Source organism: Gallus gallus, chromosome W, assembly GCF_016699485.2.
Source record: "Gallus gallus isolate bGalGal1 chromosome W, bGalGal1.mat.broiler.GRCg7b, whole genome shotgun sequence".
NCBI lineage: Eukaryota > Metazoa > Chordata > Aves > Galliformes > Phasianidae > Gallus > Gallus gallus.
Window position 1 is genome coordinate 6158168 of NC_052571.1, and position 17755 is coordinate 6175922.

Genomic DNA, 17755 nt, shown 5'->3' on the forward strand with positions numbered 1-17755 from the left:
CCCGTTGCACGATGTTCCGACAGTCCGAGGCCGAAGGGCAGGAGCAGCGAAGCCGATCTTGGGCAACGAGAGGGTGCAGGTCAGGGAGGAAGCAGCAGGTCTCAGGTAGCAGGCCCAGGGAAGTCCGTCAGCAAACAGTCCGTAGAGAAGGATCTGAAGGCAGGAAGCTCGTGTCGTGGTGAGAGATCATGAGAGATCAGCCTCTGTGTTGCGGTGAGAGATCAGCCTCCACGTTGCGGTGAAGGATCAGATGGCAGAGAACCCCTCAAGTCTGTCGTGGTGAGAGAGAAGCCTCTACCTTGCGGTGAGAGATCAGTCTCCACGTAGAGATCAGTCTCCACGTTGCGGTGAGAGATCAGATGGCAGAGAACCCCTCAGGTCTGTCGTGGTGAGAGATGAGCCTCTACCGTTGCCGTGGTTGTTGGACCCTCTTTTATCCTCCATTTTCTCCTGCCTACGTGACATTCCTGGGTGCTTGAGCAAGAGTCCTGGGCATACCTCCTGAGATGGCCATCTTCCTCGAGATAAGTCCACACAAAAAGACCGTTTCCCAGCCATTAGCAGCAGCTTATCTTCCCTCTCGTTGCCCCTGGCCTTGTCCATCTGTGCTCCTTAGAGGATTTTACAATCCTTATCCAGGACCTGTCCATCAGTGTCCTCAAGACAAAAGATTTCTCTGCCTTTGCCCAGGACTTGCCTGGACTTGTTCCTCAGCAAACTTTGAGTCAAATGATATAAAAGAATAATCTCTTACACACCAGTGATGCCCATCTCTCTATAGTCTCTCCCAACTCCCTCCACACTCCCATCCACTCAGTATCCTCTGGCTTTGGGGAAGGCTTCCTCAAAATATTATAAATACAGATACTGACTGAAATTATGAGGAGTACCTTCAGGGAGATTGACAACGGGATCATCAGATGAGCATTCAAAAAACGCATAAGGGACTCAAAGGAGAGACTAGAAGCCTGCTTAAAAAGCATATGTGATGTAAAATCAGCTACTCCCTCTGGGACGTACCTTTCAATATCCAGTTCATGCCACATTGTATGCAGACACCAAATACTTACTTCCATTAGTGCTTTTAATTTATTATATGTACATATAGCTCCATAAACCAGAAGAGTGTACTTAATAAAGGCTCAGGACGTTCTGAATATTAAAAGAGGAAAAATGATGGAATACAGTCTCTTAAACAGTTTTGCAAGAGAAAACAAACATTTTTCCTCTTTACAGCAGCAAGTTGGCATGGTGTCAATGGTGATACAAGAGATGTAATGACAGAGGGACTAGTGCCAAAGAAAGATGTTACAAAAGAAAAATGAGGAAAAGCACTCAGCTGTCTCTGAAGATCTAGACTCATAATAGACGCTCCACAAGGGAGAAATCTCCAACCAGAGATTCTTCCACAGTGGCAGTCAGCCCTTAAATGAGGTCTAAGAGAGGTGGAGCCAGGCTCCACCCCTTCCAGTCACACAGGTGTCTCGCTCCAATTTATCGGAGGGAGATGAGGTTCTTTGATGTGTGTATACCCGGCATGAGATTAAGAAACAACGATTCAAATGTTGGTTCGTTCAAATGTTGGAACAACAAATCCTAGTCGTTCAGGGAGATGGGGAAGGGGAGAAGGGCGACAGAAAAGATAGGAAATAGAAGCAAGGAGTCCTTATAGGAAGGAAGAGGGAGATAGGCACCACCATGGTCCAACATGGGTCATAGTTCAGTCATTGATCTTCAGTAGTGGTGGGTCATCAGGTGTTCTGTTGACGATGGTGACCACAGCGACGACAACAACGACGATGGCAGTACAAACTTATAAATAAGTCCAAAGTGGTCGAGTCAGCTCTCTTTGGAGTGACAGCTCGAATCTGAAGTGGTTGAGTCAGCTCTCCTTGGAGTGGCAGCTACTGGCTCTGGGATCTCAGCAGAAATTCCTTTGTTATCATCTTCCGGGCCTTGCCAGCAGATAAGAGGGAGCAGGGATGTCCATCTGCATCCTGTTTTTCACAGGGCATGATGGTGTCGTCCCCCAATTTTCCCACACCAAGCTGGGGCTATTAGGCCAGATCTTCCGCTAGTAACCACTCCTGAGCACTCTCTTCCGGAGGCAAGCAGCTCTGGAGGAAGGTGCTTTCAAATGTCAAAGTGATGTTGATTGTCACACGGTAGCACCCATCATTTGCCACCTCCATAAATCAGTTAAGAGTCTTATCACAAGAAATACCTCAGGAAGCAAGCTTTGAAACAGAAGACAAAGAAGGGTTCTCACAACAGGTGAAATGCCTGACCAGGTCCTTTCACCAGGTGCTCAATCAGTGGTTCAGGCCTTGACTCAGTTACCATACGCTTCATCCCTTCACGGCGTGAACCAATGATTGGGCTGGTTGAAGGGTGAGCCTTCCCTAATACAAAGATCAAATGCACCACAATGCTTGTACAATTGCCTGTTGCAATGCAGGTTGACATAATATAAGATGATCAATAGTTGATTCATGGTTGAAGGTTGTGTTCTTTCATGGGCCAGTGCTTGATGACGTTACTGGAGGCATATGGTAGCTTGGACCAGGAAAGGTTCGGCTCGCATTCCATCAGTCCCATATAGTCCACCACCAGGTGTCACACTGATCTTACAGTGACACTGGAGCATCTTGATATCACATTGCTCTTCCCAGTGATCCTGGGGACTCAAAGAGGCTCACAGGGAGTAGTACAGATGTTTTAGAGGTACTAGAAGGGGAAGGTCCACCTTCCATAGCAAGATACAGGCCGTGTTCCTGTCCTGGGTCAACACTTCAGCTTGCACTGGGGCAAGTCCCAGCTGTCTGTACCATACCCTTTAGCCTGATATTTAAGGCTGCATAACTATATCAGGTACCAAAGGGGGAGTCCAGATTTGCCACAGAGACATGATTGAAGTCCCCTTAGTGATGAAAACCAGAACATTGACCACAATGTCTACAAGCCAAGTACCTACTACCAGGGGGACTACCAAACCCCCAACCTCCAATTATCTCCCCCAAGGTGCAAGTAGGCCACACCATTTTGGTCCTACTTGCACCTTCCATAGCCATTCTATTTTTTGGGGAATAGGAGCAGAGAAATGGTAAGGAGATGGGCCTCAAAACAAAACAGCAGCAACGAGCTAAGGGAGAAAACTATTTTACTAAGTAAAATAGCAGAAAGCAAGATAATACAATTGGAACTGAAACTAATAGATCAAATAAAATGAAAGAGAAAGAGTATCCAAAACCAAAGGCCTTACTCTAATGCTGAAGGTGAGATAGCTAGGAAACACACACTGCAGAGATGACAAAAAAAAAAAAGGTACAGTCTTGAGACACGTGAGCAGTTTTATCTTTCCCTCTGAACAGAAAACTGAAACAGAAAAGTGAAGTCTTCTGTGAGATGCAGTTGTTGTTCACCTTGAACCAGGTACCTGGAAATATCAACAATCCACTGAACCGGAACATCTTTAACTCCCCTGGAAAAGAGAACTTAACAGTCCTTATAAGTACCTAAATAGTGGCAGACCAATGGATAGGACCAGGCTCTTTAAAGCATTACTGTAAAGCAGAAAGCAACAACAAGACCACTGAATGGGATACAAGCACCACATAACAACAGCAGGTAACAAAGACCAAAAAAAAACCAAAACACCTCATCCTCTCTAACAATCAGTAACAAGCTAGAACAAACAAAATCCCAAACAAAACAAAGAAACCACTCCTCAGGCTGCTAACCCTTAAAACCTTTAATGAGAGGGCCCCCACCCCTTCTGGTCACTCAGGGGCATTGCTCACACCTGAGCTTCCTGGTTTAGCCACGCCTTCTCACCTGGTGCTCAATCATTGGTTCAGGCTGTGACCTGGCAATTCCACTGCACTCCACCCCTTCACAGCCTGAACCAATGGTTGAGCAGGTTGGAGGGTAAGCTCCTGCAGTTTTGGCAGCCCAAAGTACAACATACATTACAATGCATGTACAGTACCTGTCACAATGTAGGATGTCAAGGTCCCGAAGGCAATAGTTGACAGTCTTTTTGTGGTTCTATTAGGCCAGTACTTGATGTTCCTTCAGGAGGCATATCTTCTTCAAGGACTAGTAACAGTTCAGGTTTGTGCTCACTGGTTCCCAAAAGTTCAACAGTCCAACAGTGGGTGTCATGATGTTTCCTCATAGACACTGGAGCATGCTGGAGTGGTGTTGCTCCTACTGGTTATCCTGTGAACTTAACTACTACAAGGGGAGTAGTACAGATGTTTAATAGGTATGAGGAGGGGTAGGTCTGCCCTCCACAGTAGGATACAGGCCGTATTTCGGTCTTGAGTCAACATCTCCACTTGCACCAGGGCATGTTCTGGTCTTCAGTACCACACCCTTTGGCCTGATATCTGTGGCTGGATGACTATATCTGGTCCCAAAGGGGGGGGGGGGGGTTCTAATTTGCCACATGAACATAATTAATGTCCCCTTTGCGATGAAGACTGGAGTGTCAACTACTATCTCTACTGGCTGTGCACTGACTACTGGAGGGTTTACCGATCCCCCAACCTCTAACAAACTCCCCCAAGGTGCAAGGAGACCGCACCATTTTGGTCCTGCTTGCACCTTCCAAGGCCATTTTACCTCATGCTTTCCGGGCTCCGGGTCCTCAGGGGCAGGAAGAAGATTATTCATGGTGCCAACTTGTGGCTTGAGTGAGGTGTCCTTGCCTGTAATTTGTATCCTAAGTGGGGAGGCCCAAGTTGCCTGCAACATTCTTCAAGCACTGGGTCTGCTATCCCTTGGTCTCTCATTCAAGTCTCACAGGGTTTCATAAAGCCTCTTGTTCCACCCCTGCAAGGACTGTGAATCTTCTTTCAGAGCAACATTCAGGATCCTGTTATATCTTCCTATTAAGCCTGCTCCCATTGGATTATACAGCAGGTGAAACTGTCATTTGATGTTGTTGTCTTCAGCCCACTTCTGCACAGCTGCACCTGTGAAATGTGTACCTTGATCACTCTCAATGACCTCAGGAGTCCCATATAACACCATCAGCCTAGTTAGTGCTTTAATGGTATAGGCTTGGTTCGCCTTTGCTACAGGATAGGCTTGCATCAGTTCACTTGCTGCATCTACACGTTAGGGCATATCTGGCCCCCTCGGACAAGGAAGGGGACCTATATAATCAAACTGCCATCACTGTAATGGGTCGTGCCCTCTAGTGAAATGGGCCGTTTTTTCTGAAAGAGATATTGGTCTCATTCACAAGCAAGCATCACATGCCTAACATGCTTGGACGATATCCGATAACTGTATGGGCAGCCCCCATGCTTTGGCCGCTGCCCACATGGTTTTCTGTCCTGCATGTCGTAGTTTACAATGCAGCCAGTTGGCTATGTCTTCTGCTGATGAATTTTCCAGCCATTTAACTCAAGCCAGTGTGTCAGCTTCATCATTGCCTGGTGACTGCAAGGGTTGATGTTCGGAGATACGGTATGCTCATACGGTCCTGTGTCTATCCACATTCCATATATCAACCCACATATCTTTGCCTCAGATAGGTCAGGTGTGGATTGTCCAATCCTGAGTGGCCCACTGTGCTATCCAGAGTGTGAGTCCATGGTAGACTGTCCAGCTATCTGTGCAGACATTCAATTTGCTGTTATCCGGCTCTTGCATTGTAACCATCCACCACATGGCTCGTACCTCAGCCCACTGACTACTTTGTCCATCCTGTTCTTTGAACCATATTGTTTTGGTTGAGGAATGGCATGCAATGGCTCACCACCTACTTGGGTTCCCTCTGCTGGATCCATCCATGTACAAGGCGCCTTCTGGAACAGGATATTTCCTTTCCTGTATGGGACCACCACAAGTCCACGAGGACAGATGAGATCCATCTGAGAATGCTGAGGGAACTGGCAGAGGTGATAGCCAAGCTGCTTTCTATCATCTATCAGTGCTCCTAGTCAACTGAAGAGATCCCAGAAAACTGGAGACTTGCCAGCGTGACTCCCATCTACAAGAAGGGTTGTAAGGAGGATCCAGGGAACTACAGGCCTGTTAGCCTGACCTCGGTGCCAGGGAAGGTTATGGAGCAGATTGTCTTGAGGGAGATCATGCAGCATGTGTGGGATAACCGGGGGATCAGGCCTAGCCAGCATGGGTTCACACAGGGCAGGTCTTGCTTGACCAACCTGATCTCCTTCTATGATCTAGTGACCCACCTGGTGGATGAGGGAAAGGCTGTTGATGTAGTCTACCTAGACTTTAGCAAAGCCTTTGACACTGTCTCCCACAGTATTCTCCTGCAGAAGCTGGCAGCCCATGGCTTGGACAGATACACTCTTTCCTGGGTAAAGAACTGGCTGAAGGGCCAGGTGTATGGGAACTGTTGAATCACAGCCTGAACCTCTGATTGACCACCTGAGGTGAGCATTGAGTCAGCTGTGGGAGCACAGGTGAAGGCAATTCACCTGTGTGATCATAAGGGGGTGGAGCCAGGCTGCACTTCTCCTAGACATCATTTAAGGGCTGACTGACACTGAGGAAAGATTTCTCTCTGGAGGTTGCTCTTTTTGGAGTCTTTTTGGTGAGTGTAAGACATGAGTAAGCTTTCCATTTATCCTTGATTATCTTTTGCTAATGTGGTAATCTCTCTAGTCTAATATCTTTATATTTATTGATCCTATACCAGGTCAAGAGAGTGGTGATGGGTTGAGTTATATGCAGCTGGTGACCGGTCATAAGTGGTTTTCCCCAGGGGTTGATACTGGGGCCTGTTCTCTTCAATATCTTTATTGATGAGCTGGATTAGGGTACTGAAAGCACCTTCAGTAAGTTTGCAGAGGATACCAAGTTGGCTGGAAGTGTAAATCTGCCTGGGGATAGCAAGGTCATAGAGGGATTGGGACAGGCTGGATTGTTGGGCTGAAGCCAAGGGGATGAGGTTCAACAAGACTGGATGCCAGGTCCTGCATTTTGGTTCAAACAATCTCAGGCAATGTTACAGGCTTGGGGCAGAGTGGCTGGAAAACTGTCTAGCGGAAATGGACCTGGGGGTATTGGTTGATGCTCAGCTGACCATGAACCAATAGTGTGCCCAGGTGGCCAAGAGGGCCAATGGCATCCTGGCTTGGATCAGAAATCATGTTGCTAGCAGGATCAGGGAAGTAATTGTACCTCTGTACTCAGCCCTGGTGAGGCCTCACCTGGAGTACTGTGTTTAGTTTTGGGCCCCTCACTACAAGAAAGATATTGAGGCCCTGGAGTGTGTCCAGAGATGGGCAATGAAGCTGGTGAGGGGTCTGGAGCACAGGCCTTATGAGGAGCGGCTGAGGGTGCTGGGGTTGTTTAGTCTGAAGAAGAGGAGGCTTAGGGGAGACGTTATTGCTCTCTATAACTACCTGAAGGGAGGTTGTAGTGAGCTGGGGGTCGACCTCTTCTCTTGTGTGACTAGTGATAGGACTAGAGGGAATGGCCTCAAGTTGTGCCAGGGGAGATTCAGGCTGGATGTTAGGAAATACTACTTCTCTGAAAGGGTGGTCGGGTACTGGAATGGGCTGCCCAGAGAGGTGGTGGAGTCACCAACCCTGGAGGTGTTCCAGGAACGTTTGGATGTTGTGTTGAGGGACATGGTTTAGTGAAAACTATTGGTGATAGGTAGAAAGTTGGACTGGCTGAGCTTGTAGGTCTTTTCCAACCTTGGTAATTCTATGATAGTACTGGTTGAGACCTTAGTTTTAGCTGACCTGGCAACACCTAGGAATTTAACTGATAGCCCTGGTCCTTCTTCTACTATCCATGGGTTTTTATAGCCCACCCTTTCTCTTGCAAATAGGCAGTTAGTGAAGTTACTGCCTTCTCTAATGCTTCCACTGAGTCAAATGTTAGCATTAGATCATTAACATAGTGGTACATTTTGACAGTAGATGGCTTGTTCCAATTTGCCAAGTTACATGCCACCAGATTACAACAGAAGGTAGGTGAATGCACGTACCCCTGAGGTAGAACTTGAAAAGTCCACTGCCTGCCCTCCTATGTGAATGCAAACTGGTCTTGAGACTCCTTAGCAATTGGAATGCTGAAAAATGTATTTGCTAGATACAGAATACAGTGGTATGTTTCTATTTCTCTACTTAATGTATCCATGAGGGAGGCGATGTTGGGTACGGCCGCATGGATTGGCAGCATGACTTTATTGAGTTCTCTGTAGTCTACTGTCATTCGCCACGTACCATCTGACTTGATGACTGGCCATATGGGGGAGTTGTATGGGCTGTGTGCAGGTATAATGATCCCTACTCTCTCCAGCTCCTACACAGTCTTGGTGATTTCTTCTTGCCCACCCGGGAGTCTATACCGCTTTGTATTTGTGATCCGGTGCGGTTGTGGCAAACAAATAGGTTCAATTTTTGTATGACCCCTTATGATTGCCTGCACTGCCCAGATACTAATGCATCTTTCCCTTAATCTGAACTCTCCCACTGTGGTTTGGAGAGTCAGACCTGACAGGATGTCTATCCCCAATATGTACTCTGGAATTGGGGCGATGGACACCTTTGTGATGAACAAACTGGAACACAGGAAGTTCCATACAAACATAAGAAAAAACTTTTTTGCTTTGCAGATCACAGAGCACTTGAACAAGCTACTTAGAGAGGTTGTGGAGTCTCCTTCACTGGAGATATTCAAAACCAGCCTGGATGCTTTCTTCTGCCCAGCTGTAGTTTATCTACACCAATGCATGCAGCATAGGCAAGAAACAGGAAGATCTAGAAGCCATTGTGCAGCAGGAAAATTATGACCGTCACCATCCCTGAAACATGGTGGGATCACTCTCATGACTGGAGAACTGCAATGGAGTACTATAAGTTCTTCAGAAGGAATAAGCAAGGAAGGAGGGGGGTGAGGGATGGCTTCCTATGTTAGGGAGTGTTTCGATATTGTAGGGCTTAATGCTGGGAATGATTAAGTCAAGTCCTTATCGGTAAGGGTTGGGGGAAGGCCAATGAGGCTGACATCCTGGTGGGAGTCTGTTATAGACCACATAGCCAGGATGAAAAAACAGGTGAAACATTCTATGAGCAGCTGGCAGAAGTCATGCAGTCACTGGCACTTGTTCTTGTGGGGGACATCAACTTGCCTGACATTTACTGGAAATACAATACAGCAGAAAGCATTCTAGGAGGTTTTTGAAATGTGCAGAAGATCACTTCCTGAAACAGCTGCTAAAAGAACCTACTAGGGGAAGCACCCCGTCAGACCTGCTGTTTACAAAGAAGGACTGATGGGAGATATGGTAGTTGGAAGCTGTTTTGTGCATAGCAACCATAAAATGATTGAGTTCTCTATTCTTAGTGAAGTCAGAAGAGGGATGGATGGAGGGCAAACTTCAAACCATTTAGAATGTTGGTTGGGAGAATCCCTTGGGAGTCAGTCCTGAAGGGGGAAGGGGTCTAGGAAGGCTGGGCATTACTCAAGAAGGAAATTTTAAAGTTGCAGGAGCAGACTATCCTCATGTGTTGTAAGATGAGCCAGCAGGGAAGAAAACTAGCATGGCTAAACAGGGAGTTTTTGCTGAGACTCTGGAGAGGAAAAAAAAAAAAAAAAAAAAAAGACATTACCATCTTTGAAAGAAGGGACAGGAAACTTAGGATGAGCATAGGGATATCACTAGGGTTTGCAGAGGGAAAATTAGAAAGCCAAAAGCCCAGCAATAAGTTAATATGTCTGTCATGGTTTTATGATTTTTTTGTTATCGGTATTCCACATCATAACATCATATAGAGCATTGAGAGTTATAGTTAATACTCCAGTTCAGTGGACTGTCAGTATTTCTGGGTACCTGGTTTTCAGAAGAGAACTACATTTCTCAGAAGACTTTCACTGTTCTGTTTGCATTTTGTGTTTAGATGGAAAGATAAAACTGCTCACAAGTCATGAGACAGTGCCCTTCTTTTTACTGCTCATCTCTGCTATGTGTGCTCCCTAGCTGTCTCGCTTTCAGCATTAGAGTGAGGACTTTGGTTTTGGACTCTCTCTCTCTCTCTCTCTCTCTCTCTCATTTTATTTGATCTATTAGCTTCAATTCCAATTATGGTATTATATTGAATTATCTTGCATTCTGATATCATATTTAGTAAATTAGTTTTTCTCCTTTTGCTTATTGCTGCTGTTTTGTTTTCAGGCCCATCTCCCTACCTTTTCCCCCTTCCCCCTCTCCCAGGGTGTAGGTCCGTGAGTCCCCCCACCCCATTAGTCACAGAACTGGGCTGAACTGGCCTAGAAACCTGTAGAACAAGCAAAGGCAATGACAGAGCCTTTATTTGAGAAATAGGCACAATAGGAAAAGATATCAGAAAGGAATTAACTCACCCTTCCCGGTAGCAGTTTGGAGAAAAGGACGAGCTGAGGAATGTGACCCTCCCCTGTTCTTACTGTTGTGCTGCTGGAGAGAAGGGCGGGGGCAAAGGGGGACCTGTGCAGACTCAGATTGCACAGGAATGTCATGGTTTTATGATTTTTGGTTATCAGTATTCCACATCACATTCACGGAACCGGGCCAGACCAGCCCTTAAACTGTTGACAAGGAAGTATTGTGGAGACAGAAGGGGTGGCTCCAGACCACCCCCCATTCCAGGCACCCACACACTCATGTAGCCCACCCATTGTTTCAGGCTGTGACCCTGGAATTCCACTACACTCCACCCCTTCACAGCATGAACCAATGACTGAGCAGGTAGGGGGTGATCCCTGCAACCTGGTGGCCCAAGACACAATGCACATTGCGACGCATGCACAACACCCACCGCAATATAGAATGTCAAGACAATAAAGGCAATCAGTGGCAGTTTTTTCAATGGTTCTGTTGGGCCAGTACTTGATGTTCTTTCTCGAGGCATATCTTCTTCAAGGATCAGTAGTAATTTTGATTCATGCTCACCAGTTCCCAAAAGTTCAGCAGTACATCACAAGGTGTCATGATGTTTCCTTATGGACACGTTTGAGTGATGTTGCTCCTGCCGGCCATCCTGTGAACTTAAAACCTCAAGGGGAGTAAAAGAGATGTTTAATAGGTATGAGGAGGGGTAGGTCTGCCCTCCACGGTAAGATGCAGGCTGCATTTTGGTCTTGAGTCAACACCTCTGCCTGTATCGGGGCATGTCCTGGCCTTCGATACCACACCCTTTGGCCTGATATCTGTGGCTGAATCACTATATCAGGTACCAAAGGGGGGGTTCTAATTTGCCACATGGGCATGATTAATGTCCCCTTTGCAATGAAAACAGGGGTGTCAACTACTACCTCTGCTGGCCATACACCGATTACTGAAGGGTTTACTGATTCCCCAACCTCTAACAATCTCCCCCAAGGTGCAAGGAGACCACACCATTTTGGTCCTGCTTGCACCTTCCAAGGCCATTTTATCTTATGCTTTCCGGGCTCTGGGTTCTCAGGGGCAGGGAGCAGAAGATTATTCATGGTGCCAACTTGTGGCTTGAGTGAGGTGTCCTTGCCTGTAATTTGTATCCTAAGCGAGGAGGCCCAAGTTGCCTGCAACATTCTTCAAGCACTGGGTCTGCCATCTCTTGGTCTCTCATTCAAGTCTCGCAGGGTTTCATAAAGCCTCTTGATCCACCCTTGCAAGGAGTGTGAATCTGCCTTCAGAGCAGCCTTCAGGATCCCATTGTATCTTTCTATTAGGCCTGCTCCCGTTGGATTGTAGGGCAGGGGAAACTGCCATTTGATGTTGTTGTCTTCAGCCCACTTCTGCACAGTTGCACCTGTGAAATGTGTACCTTGATCACTCTCAATGACCTCAGGAGTCCCGTATGATGCCATCAATCTAGTTAGAGCTTTGATGGTATAGGCTTGGTTTGCCTTTGCTACGGGATAGGTTTGCATCAATCCACTCGCTGTATCGACACAAGTTAGGGCATATCTGACCCCCTCAGATCGAGGAAGGGGACCTATATAATCAATCTGCCATCGCTGTAATGGGTTGTGTCCTCTAGCGAGATGGGCCGTAGTTTCCGGCAGAGGTCTTGGTCTCATTCGCGAGCAAGCGTCACAGTCCTGACATGCCTGGACAATATCTGGTAACTGCATGGGCAACCCCCATACTTTAGCTGCAGCCCACATGGTTTTCGGCCCTGCATGCCGTAATTTCCGATGCAGCCAGTGGGCTATGTCTTCTGCTGATGTACTTCCCAACCATCAGACTCGATCCAGTGTGTCAGCTTCATCATTGCCTGGTGACTGCAAGGTTTGATGTCCAGAGACGTGGTATGCTCGTACAGTCCTGTGCCTAACCACGTTCTGTCGGAGGGTGGCTCAGGGAGCAAGAATTTGTGAGCTCAAGTGCTATGTGCACAACCCAGGCTATGAGACCTTGAAGCTGTCAAAGCAGGAAGAAAAACTGAGGCTTCAGTTAAGATAAAGGGGTAGCCAGCCTGGGAAGAGATCAAGACAGTGGAATGCAAAGAACAGTGAAAAAAGCCGTGTGATGATTAATGCTGTACCAATAGCTAATGAGCAAGACGTGTGATTTCTGTGTGCTAACCAATTATAAGTTGCCCTGTGTACCTGTATTTCTGTATAAGTATGTGCTGATTCGGGCAATAAAGTAGGATTGGAAGTTTCCACCATTACTTCTGTGAAGACGCGTGCATTCATTCAGGCCGCCTTCCTTGAACGTTCCATATATCAACCCACATATCTTTGCCCCAGATAGGTCGGGCATGGAAGTCCAATCTTGAGTGGCCCTCTGTGCTATCCAGAGCATGAGCCTGCGGTAGACTGTCCAGCTATCCATGCAGATGTTTAGTGCGCTGTTGCCAGGCTCTTGAGTTATCACCATCCACACAGCTTGTAGCTCAGCCCACTGGCTACTTTGTCCATCCCCTTCTTCAAACCATATAGTTTCAGTTGAGGGATGTGCTGTAGTAGGCACTTGGCGAGGATACATGCTGTACGGGATAGGCCTCTCCCTAAGCATAGTGAAAGGGTGCTGTTATGCTCAGACAGACTGTCCTTGCTAACGAAGTAAACAAGATAAGAAGGCGGCGAAGGAATGAGGAGACGATAGGAGCCAATAAGGAATTGTGGTAAGGGGCTAAGATCCAGTACGGACAAATCAGGACAGGGCACGATAGCTCAAGTAAGGTATATAAGCTGTGTGTATTAGTGAATAAACACCATTTTGCTACGTCCTCATGTTGGTGTGTGTTGCTATGGTCCTAGCGAGCTCTGATCACTAGCCCATGACGGTGCAGCTTGGGACCACGGTGATTGCCGGTGGTAACACCTGGTGCCCCGTGTGAGGCAAGGATCGGACCGTCACCCCTTATTTTCCAGCAATTACGAGGCAGTGTGGTAATGTCGCTGCGCCGGGGTTCATAGTTGGCAGAGCGGTCAGGCAGCGCCGAGGTCCGGACCTACCCGGGGGTTCACAGTCGGCGGAACATAGCGTGGTAGTGTCGCTGTGCCGAGGACTGGCACCTATTGCTCGCAAACCAGTGCAGTGAGGGTGCTGTGCCACGATTTGTAGTTGGCAGAAAATGGTGAGGTAGCAGAGCCGCACTGAGGTCCGAATCATGGAATCGGTAATTAAGGTAATACTCCAGCTGTGCAAGGATTACTTTGGCAAGAATGTTCCTTCTAAGAAAGAGGTCGCTGCAATTATTTCCCGGTTAGAGCGAGAGAGGGAGGTAAAAGCTCCCCACGAGATTCTTGATCACCGGAGATGGGATGATCTCACCTCTGCGCTTGCGCAACATATTATGAGCGCTCAGGAGGGCGGGTCCGAGTTAAAAACTTGCGGTCTGATACTGGGGGCATTGAAAGCGGCCAGAGTGGAGGGAAAGGTATTGGCGGAGGCTCGATACCTTTTGGGTCTCGGCGGTGGAGGCGAGACACTGGACCTGGGGGGGTCCGATGGGGGCTCGGGAGCAGTTTCTTGCAGGGGCCAAGAGGAGTCGGAGCCGCCAATGACCGTTGGCGAGATGGCGCCGGCTGAGCCGACCGTGCTCAGTTCAAAAGAAGACAAACAATAAGAGAGCGGATGTTCGTTGTCTCATCCCCCGCCTCCATATCCGGACCCGTCGGGCGGAACGTTGTATCCTTTATTGGAATTGCGTCAGTGTTCCCTGACTCAAGGGGGCGGAGGGAGGTGTGATCCACATGAGCAGGATCAACTTACTGCCCACCAGGGGAGGGACCAGACAAAAGGTCCATCCAGTGCGGACAGGGGGTGGTGCCTACCGTCTCTGGTCACTCCCAGGGGCGGTAGTGTAAGTGATAGTGCAGAGGAGGAAGAAGGGGCTGGCTTTGAGTGGAGGGAGAGGGATCAAATGACTAACTGGAATCAGATTAGATCAGAGGCTGAAGGGAAGGGTATAGTTCCAGAGGGATTCCCGGTGATTGTGAGTGATCGTGGTCCCGAATGGGTGCCGCTTGATCCCGGGGGTGTTGTGCGCCTGGTGGAATTTGTGGATGGGGGAGGCCTGAAGTCGCCTCTGACGTTGGGTGCGCTGCAGGCTTTGGCTGTGCCGGGGCCTCTCCTCCCCCACAACATCACAAACCTAATGTGTGTGGTGCTCAGGCCGGTCCAGTGTGTGTTATGGGAGACGGACTGGATGGCTGAGTTGGGGTGGCTTGCCGGGGCGGTGGAGGTCGACCCGAACCACCCCCTGCATGGGACCAGCATCCAGCGACTTTCAGGGAAGGCCGTGGGAATGGCTTGGCCCCAGGGCCAGTTAGCGAAACTAAGACCGGGGGAGCTAATAGCGGCCACAGATGCAATGGTGGAAGCGTTTAAAAAACTCGCGCATAAGGCCGAACCACCTGCTCCGTGGACAGATATTACCCAGGGCCCGAATGAGTCTTTTCAAAGCTTTGCAGACAGACTTCTAGCTGCTGTAGAGGAGTATGATCTCCCAAAATCGGCCCAAGGGCCAGTGATCACTGACTGCCTGCGACAGAAATCGCATGACAATGTTAGGGCATTGCTACGAGCTGGCCCGAGTATGCTTAATACCCCAGGGAAAACTATCCAGTATGTCTTAGATAAGCTCAAGGTGGCTCCTTTAACTAATGAAGGGCTGGCCGCGGCCATAGTCGCAGCTGTTGGCCCGCTACAGCAAAGACCGCTGCAGCAACAAGGGCTGTGTTTCCGATGCGGCCAGTATAGCCATGTTAGAGCACAATGCCCCTCTGGGGGAGGCCAGTCAGGACCTCCTGATCTGTGAAGGTTGGGCTTGGCAAGGTATCCTGAAAAACCCCCTTGGTGGTCCACGTTACTTGGGGAAGCTAACGATGCTTGCTCCAAGTCATACGGGCTGGCTTAATATATCTCGTAGTTCACATCCTCATAGGCGTCGCCGCGACGTGAGACTGGGACCTGAATGTGACGATGAAGTTAAGTTGTGGAGCATCACAGCACGCATCTTCGCTTCAATTTTCGCGCCGGAGTCTCAGCAGCAGCAGCTTTGACCCAGATAGAAAGATTGGCATGTTGGTCTGCAAAACAGGCTATTATGACCACGCTTGTGTTAAATGCTATGCTTGAAGATCTTAATAGTGTCCGCCATGCGCTGCTACAGAATAGAGCAGCTATTGACTTCTTGCTGTTGGCTCAAGGACATGGATGTGAGGACATTGATGGAATGTGCTGCTTTAACCTCTGTGATCACAGCGTGTCGATTCATAAACAACTACAATGGATGCAAGAACATACGCAGAAGATCAAAGAAGAGAGTGATCCTTTTGGAAATTGGCTGAACAGACTGTTTGGGGGAGTGGGTTCATGGCTGAAGCAATTGCATAAGGTTCTCACAATAGGGCTTGCAATTTTTGTATGTATTCTGATTTGCTTTCTATGCTTTGTAGGATGCTTGCAGAACTCCTTGCAACAAATGATGGAAAAGACTTTTGACCATCGGATTGAGTATCATAGACTGCGTGAAAAGTTGTAGAAGGGTGCAGGTTGCGTTCGTGCTGTAACAGGGCAAGGCTTAACCGAGCACGGGGAGTCGGGTTGTGATGGGAAAGGACTCCTTTTTTGCTCTGATGTTTGCTTAAGGAGCGCAGTAGAAGGGTAGTAGAAATAGTTTGCTGAAATGTATTTAAGATTAGACGCTATGTGTTGCTTCGCGATGTATGGGTTAGGCACGCGTGAGAGACATTTAGCTTAGGGAGGGGGAGATGTAGTAGGCGCTTGGCGGGGATACGTGCTGTACGGGATAGGCCTCTCCCTAAGCATAGTGAAAGGGTGCTGTTGTGCTCAGACAGACTGTCCTTGCTAACGAAGTAAACAAGATAAGAAGGCGGCGAAGGAATGAGGAGACGATAGGAGCCAATAAGGAACTGTAGTAAGGGGCTAAGATCAAGTACGGACGAATCAGGACAGGGCACGATAGCTCAAGTAAGGTATATAAGCTGTGTGTATTAGTGAATAAACACCATTTTGCTACATCCCCATATTGGTGTCTGTGTTGCTATGGTCTTAGCGAGCTCTGATCGCTAGCCCATGACGGTGCGGCTTGGGACCACGGTGGTTGCCGACGGTAACAGGGATGGTATGCAACAGCTCACCACCTACTTGGGTTCCCTCTGCTGGATGTATCTGTATACCAGGCATCTTCTGGGATAGGGTATTTCCTCTCCTGTACAGGACTCTTTTCTGGACAAGTAACCACTATTTCCTCAGGCGTCTCGCTGTGATATGTTACTGGCCCAAGTATCTTTTGAAGTTCTTCCTTCAGTGGAGATGATGACAGGCAGCTTCCTTGACTAAGATAGTCGACCCAGCATGCTACTGTTTGTGATTGGGCCACCCGGGTCTTAGGAATGTGGGTTAGGTCTTTTACCCACCCCTGAATCGGTAAAGTTGTTTTGACAGTAACCTCTGCGGTATGAATTATTGGTTCTACCGCCTGCAATGCAGAATAGGTAACCAATAACTACTTTTCAACCATGCTGTCTCTCTCTTCTGCTCCATGCCAAATCTGTAAACAGAATCCAATTGGGATTTGAACAGAACTCTGGCGCTGCCACAGCCCCCAGCCAAACCCTTCTTGGGTTACATGCACATCCAGTTCAGCTGGAAGGGTCGGATCAAATATACCTAGCGCCTGGGCCTGTTTAACAGTTATTTTTGCTTGCTGGAAGGGTTCTTGTTCTGTTCTACCCCAATCCCATACTTGGCCTTTTCTTGTTAATCGATATAAATGTTTTAGCAGTTGTGCTAAGTGGGGAATAAAGGAACGCCAATATCCTAATATACCCAAAAACTCCTGCAACTGCTTCGGTTTCGTAGGAACCGGGAACGCTTGGATCTTATCAATGATTGCACTGGGTAACGCCTTAGTCTTACCTGACCAGACAACACCCAGGAATTTAACTGATAGCCCTGGCCCTTGTATTTTTTGTGGGTTGATAGCCCATCCTTTTTCCTGTAAATAAGTAATTAATGTTGTTAATGTCTTATCTAATGCCTCGATTGAGTCAGACATTAACATCAAATCATCGATGTAGTGGAACATCTTGACAGTAGATGGTTTGTTCCAATTTGCCAAGTCACGTGCCACCAAATTATGACAAAAAGTAGGTGAATGCACATATTCCTGAGGTAGAACTTGATAAGTCCACTGCCTGCCCTCCCATGTGAATGTGAACTGGTCTTGCGATTCCTTAGCAATTGGAATGCTGAAAAATGCATTTGCTCGATACAGAATGCAGTGGTATGTTTCTATTTCTCTACTTAATG

General features: G+C 47.9%; 1 protein-coding gene across 1 annotated transcript; it reads left to right on the forward strand.

Moving 5' to 3' along the window:
• Window positions 1-15014: 15014 nt before the first annotated feature.
• Window positions 15015-15962, forward strand: LOC124417483 (syncytin-A-like). The gene is given in 3 exon segments (XM_046905115.1): window positions 15015-15172; window positions 15363-15454; window positions 15457-15962. Coding segments are annotated over 3 exon segments (756 nt in total).
• Window positions 15963-17755: the final 1793 nt, after the last annotated feature.